The sequence below is a fragment of the Manduca sexta genome, chromosome 21 (genome assembly GCF_014839805.1).
Source record: "Manduca sexta isolate Smith_Timp_Sample1 chromosome 21, JHU_Msex_v1.0, whole genome shotgun sequence".
NCBI lineage: Eukaryota > Metazoa > Arthropoda > Insecta > Lepidoptera > Sphingidae > Manduca > Manduca sexta.
This window is the reverse complement of record NC_051135.1, coordinates 12679602-12686166: the sequence shown is the minus strand read 5'-3', so window position 1 is coordinate 12686166 and position 6565 is coordinate 12679602. Positions and strand designations below refer to the sequence as shown.

General features: G+C 34.6%; 1 protein-coding gene across 1 annotated transcript in view; it reads left to right on the top strand.

Annotated features, from left to right (window-relative positions):
* The first annotated feature begins 1160 nt into the window (after positions 1-1160).
* LOC115446995 overlaps positions 1161-6565 on the top strand; it is a 41002-nt gene continuing 35597 nt past the window's right edge. The window contains exons 1-3 of the mRNA XM_037441157.1: positions 1161-1602; positions 2143-2326; positions 2720-2941. Coding sequence (XP_037297054.1) covers positions 1180-1602; positions 2143-2326; positions 2720-2941 — 829 coding nt within the window. The 5' untranslated portion in view covers positions 1161-1179. The remainder of the gene's footprint in view (positions 1603-2142; positions 2327-2719; positions 2942-6565) is intronic.

Below are 6565 nucleotides of genomic sequence, written 5' to 3'. Positions count from 1 at the left end.
TAGAATATGAAAGTCGCAGTAAAGTATAGCTAAATCGTTCGAGTAAAAGGTAATTAATGCCTGGAAGGCATGCAATTTTTAAGCCGTTCTGAACGATGTAGTCACGCTATATCTACTAGTTTTAACAGCAATTTCTTTCCTTATACCGGATTTCTTGTTTCATTTGAAATGGATTGTTAAAAATATTATTACCTACATTTTGGATATAGGTGTTGCTATGCTTCTTACAAACTTCTTCACCAACATTAATGTTTAATTAAAATAACTTCAAGCTATTGCTTACTAGCTCATTAATTCGGAAAATAATGATTTAATCGTAATTAGTTAAACACCTATTTTCATCCATCAAATTATCAGATGCATAGAACTGATCACGGATTAACCATTGTTCAATCAACATTTCGAACAGTATTTAATTGTAATCTGCCATTAATCAACCGCAAAATATTAGAAAATTCTACAAATACAAACATTTTATTTTAATTATGGCATATCAATAAGCTTTTACATTTTATTACTGGATTTTCACATTCGCCAATCAGTATTACGTCAATGCATCATTTTGTATTATTACTGTAAATAAATAAGATGAATGAACATTTCCCAACATTCTCCCAGATTTATTAATACCGTAACAAATATTCTCATGAGCATTCAGCCTGGTAATTGTCACGCCCTTAGATATATGTGGTGAGAGTGAAGCAATCTCTTTAACTTCCCCAATTTCTTACTACAAAGTGATCGTTCACTCGATCGCTCTGGTAGACCATTGATTTCATAATCTAAATATATAGTACACCTTTTCTTCATTTACCCTCCAGAAACTACACACTTTGAAAGAGTCTCTTATGAAACTGCAAAAGGCACTTCGCTTCTTATACCGAATTGTTTATGAAGAAAACTAGTTTACTCACTACAAAACTATGCCCCATATCCTTACAATGTGCAGTTTGTTACACCGAGTATCCAAAATAAATGAGTCCATCATTTACATAATGTTTAGCTAAACGTAACAGAACAATCGATACTAATCTGCCATCATCTCAACACAATACAATGTGTTTATAAAATCATCTGAATTATTATTTGAAAGCAAACAAACATCCTTAGGCATTATATAGATGACGTTTGAAAGTTTTGGATCAATCTTTAGTGGATCAGCAACTAGAACGACAGACAATGTGGTGTTCAATAAAACGAATCTGTTTCTTCATATTAACGTTAAAATCTCTAGCAAGTTCTTGTGATTGTGAGAAGAATCACACATCGAAAAACGTGACTGGAACAGCGAAATCAAAGCAATATTTTGCAATTGGAAAAAGAGGTTTAGATCTTGATTACTCGACGACAGAAACTAGTAATGTAAACATAAGTGTAACAGAAGTTATTGAAACAACAAATAGTAAATTCAATGCAGCGTTTAATGTAAAAAATATATCGAAGTCTATTTTAACAAAAGATATGAGAGAAACATGCCCATATTACATAACCGGTCTTGGGTTTGATATAGACAAAATGGCGGATGTTTGGCAAACTGCATATTATCGGATGTCTGATAGGGTTTCTTGTTTCAAGATTCATATACGGAAAACTTCTGAGAGGGTAAGTAATACTTTAGAATTTAATATCGTTTCAACAATGCACAGTTATAGATTTTGTAATTTTTTTTATTGCTTTTGAATGACGAGACGAGCTTACCGTTCGCCTGATAGTAAGCGACCGACCATAAACAGTAGAAATACCATCCAACACCATGAATTATAAAGTATTGTTTGGTATTTCACTGCGATCGCCATCCTGAGACATGAGATGTTAAGTCTTTTTATATCCAGTAATTACACTCGCTACATTGTCCTTTAAACTGAAACATAACAGTGACTACATACTGCTGCTTGGCGGCAGAAATAGACATTGCGGTGGTACCTACCCAGGCGGACTCCCACATATGAGAGAGCTACCAGCTTTAGCTATTGTGTTATTACCACAGATTAGTATCTCTATTTCTCAATATTTTGTCTAATACCTACAAATATACAATGTAAAGTATACAAATAATCACTAAATAAGGAGTTTCAATAATTAACTTACTACATCTATCAGTATTAAGAACTTAAAGTTTTCACAAAGTTGTTGTTAAAACAGGAAAGAAAAAGAAACTTACTAAAATACGGTAACTTCAATAACACAGTTGATTGGAACAGCTGCCTTCTGGAAATAAAGTCTGGTGAAAGGCCGTATGCGTTCGACAGAAAACACTTCTTACAAGTAAATGAAAGTAGTAAAGGAGTTTTCGCAAACGTTATTTTCGATGAAAATGACGACAGAGGTAAAGCAACAAATCTGAATACCTATTAGCTCTACACTAATACTCTTTACCTTATTAACTCCTGGGGCCTTATTCCCTATCATCATCATCATCAGTCACAGCTTGTCCACAGCTGACCATGGGCCTCCCCAAAGACTTCCAGATCGCCCTATTGGATGCGACCCGCATCCAGCGACCTCCTACGACTTTTATGAGATCATGTGTATATATTATTCCCTATGCCATAGGTTATTTTGCCAGCTCGTAATAAGCACTGAACGAACCGCGTTGCGTTTAACACAATAGAAATTGGCATACAAAATACTATTTCACGAAGCTAACGTAACACAACCGTGTTACGCGTTTACATTGACATAGAGAATAAGATCCCTGATCTAATATAAAAACTTTCAGAAAACCAAACGAAAATACGCTTACACGATGAAAGCGCTGACCAATGGCTGGTTATAAAGAACCTGCTCCTCATGAGGGATTGTGAGAACGGAGACGTAGCTGTCTTCTCTCGGGTACCTCACCAACCACGACTAGAAGATGTTTGGGATGCGCTAAAAGTCTTCGGAGAAGTGGCTATGAACGGAACGCTAGCTTGCCTAGAAGATGATAGGGTACAAAGAAGCATAAAAATGTTTTGCAAGAAGTATTGTTTAGGTTTCGTTTGTTTTAAGTGTAATAAATTATGAAATAGCTAGCTCACTATTACAAGGTCCTTACTTTTTGTTTATATCAGAAAAATGAGATTAAAAATTTTCATGTTGGTGTGAAAATTGGGAAAAATAATTCAAGTTTCCCCCTTTATTTATGTTTTTTTATTATATGAAACGTTTACTAAAAAGGCAAAATTGACTTATATATAAATTAACAAATGCAAAAACACATAACATAGAGCCTTGTAATAGTGAGCAAGCGAAATATAGTTGCCATTAAAATATTTTAAACTAGATATGAATTTATTATCTGAAAAAGATATTAGTCCAATTAACATGTTAATCTAGCTTCAAGCCAAGCTGTTCATCAGTCAAACTCTGCTAATCTAGACGCAGTTATAAACAACGCTCTAACCAACTCTAACGCTCTAGCCAACCAACACCAACTTAGAAACAAGTTAGTGTTTCCAAGTATCGTACTCAATACACAGAGAAGATAAAAAAAATATTAAACAATTTTAAAAGGCAATATTGACAGTTTTGACTGCCTGGCATAGTTGTATTACGGTATGACTGCAATACTAAGGTCTCGGGTCCAATCCTCGGGTTGGGCAAACTTTGTTTTTGTACTCATCAGCCCGCTGGAATTTATGTCTAATATGGCGATCAACTCGCCCCCTATCACATCTTGGGACGGAACAAACTCGGCAAAAAGTAGCTACCCTTTCACCTCTGCCTACCGGTTAATACATATAACCGTTAAATATGTTTTTATGCTACTCGTTAACAGTATTAAACAAAGTTTGCCCCCATCACATCATTGGACGCACGGCGAAAAGTGGGTACACTAGCTATGCCTCTGCCTATCCCTTCCATAAAAGGCGTGAGTGTTACCAGTTTTACACAATCACTAGACCAAATCATAGACTTTTACTAAGCCAGCATAATATTATGCAAATCCTCCCTTTGAGCGAACGAATATACGTAACATTCAAGTTTTAATTAAAACAGTATTCATAAAGTATACAAAAATATGAAACGAAATAACTCCTTTGATTTCCATGAAAGCGTGACACGTACGCTTACTTTATTCCAATAATTAAATTGAATTAACGGAAACATTATTCTGAATGCTGTTTGAGTTTACATTTATTTTAATGAGTGTTGATTAAATTTGTTTCTTTCGGAGCCGATTCAGTATATATCGGATTATATATCGGATATTTTTAAGTAAGTAATTAAGTTGTTCATAATTATGTATATAATTTTACGGCATTGACAATAAACAATATAAAGTGTTTTGTCTCTATCTCTCTAATGATTTGATCAAAGGAGGCTAAATTGTGATTATTAAAAACGCTGATTAGTTATAAACAACGATGACCGGTGCGTTGCATATTGAACTGGGAACAGAAATATCCTAATAAGTCTACCTCGGTGGCGTAGTTGTCATACGCGGTACGAAAACAACTACCGCGCTGAGGTTCTATGTTCGAAACCATGTTCGCCAAAAGTAATAATGCTGAGATTTATACATCTTAAAAATTACTCAGTCGCAGCTTGGAGTCAGGAACTGGCAGTGTGATACCCCCGTGCCTCGAAAAGCACGTAAAGCCATTGGTCCTGCGCCTGATCTCTCTCCGGTCATGTCGGATTGCCGTCTCACCAGACTATGAGAGTTGTGCGCTATAATATCTCCAGAGCACCTGGCTGATCTCCAATGATATTGGCTGCCGTGACCGAAATCCGGCTAGGAGGGATTCATATCTCATATACTGAGCTATAGAAAGATGGTTATTTTACGACAGCCTCCATTTTATTGAGATGAATATCGATTTCGTGAGAATTATGACAAGATCATTTTTATATAAGTACTAGCTTATGCACGCACCTTCGCCAGCGTGAAGAAGGTTTCCGGGATAAAAAAAAAATCCGACTTACTTGATATGAATATTTATATTATGACCAAAAAATCATTATAAATTGTAGTCTATGTGTTATTCTGATGTATAACCAATATTACTGTAAAGTTTCATCCAAGTCCGTTCAGTAGTTTTTTCGTGAAAGTGGAACAAACATACATACATACATATATCCATCCTCACAAACTTTCCCATTTATAATATTAGTAGGATATATAAGCATCTATAAAAACTTGCATAACCAAAATCGTTCCCTCAAAGCATTTAAAACTGAATAAATTCAAGACCGATTTCAAGTTTTTTCTCGAACCGTCTTTATAATTGCCAAGACTGGTCGCTCCAATTATCCGTAACAAATTCAATGGTAGAAAAGTTTTAAAAATTTAAAACGGAGGCACAGTCAGGCACATAAGCAGCTGAACAAATTCCAAACTTCAAAACGCCTATAAATTTAAAAATAAAAACGTTTTTTATTCTTTCTATAAAGTAAAGTGAAGACCTGGTATTTTATTTTTGTGAAGAACATTTTTTTTTATTAAGAACACAAAAGTTTATAAGTGATTTGAAGATTTGAATTCGTTGAGCTACTTATGTGGCTGACTGTACATTAAATAAAGATGAGACTGAAAGTTTGAGCCTTGAGCCGTTACTTAAAAATACTTTTCGTAGGTTTGAAGAGAAATCTATACTAAACGGAAGAATTTGTTTGTTTAAACCAATTTTGAAACATTTGTTTTTACGAGATGAGCTTGCCGTTTGCCTGATGGTAAGCAATACGACCGCCTATAAACAGTAGAAACACCATCCAACCCTTTGAATTACATGTCCAGTTACACTAACTACAAAATTTATCAAACCGGAACACAACAGTGACTACACAATGCATGCAGCTAGGCGGCATAAATAGACATTGCGATAGTACACCTAGGCGGACAATCACATATGAGAGACCTACCACCAGTAAAACGAATTTCAAAGCAGCCATATTAAACAGCAACTTCAGGGCGCGTGCTGGTCTTTCCCAATACTTTTCATTGTAACTGACTTTACATGAAACGTTAACATCGTGAAATACCCAGCATACCTGTGCGTATTTGAGAATAATTTGTAGGTACCAATAAATTTTCACTTCGAGTTTTTTATATTGAAAAGATTCCTTTTCCCTTATCAAGTTTTTATTAGAGGACAGCTGAATTCTCCGGACAGTTTTTAATATAAGTACTTTTAAATAGTACTAGCTGTGCCCGAGAAAATCAGTGTGTTACATTTTTTTTCCCGCGTAAATCCCGACCCACGAGATTTTTACACCCACGCGACCTCTTCAACAATAATCGTTATATTTCAGTAAATTTACATAAAACTGTAATGCACTATTAACCTAAAGCTTCCTCAAGAATTGCACTACCTTTTTAGTAAAAAACTGTACAGAAATCCGTTCAGTAGATTTTGAGAAAATCGATCACATACCAACAGACAGCTTTTGATGATTTTGTTTTATAATATGTATAGATTATAGGTATATTAGAAACTGATGCCATTATTATTTATAAGTACTGCTATTATAAAACAAAATATATTCTCTGTACTTACATGAAAGTTCTATGTGAAACAAATAAAATAAGAATCTGTCAAAAGATCTATGTCTGAGTTTTTTTGTACTTCTTATAAGATTA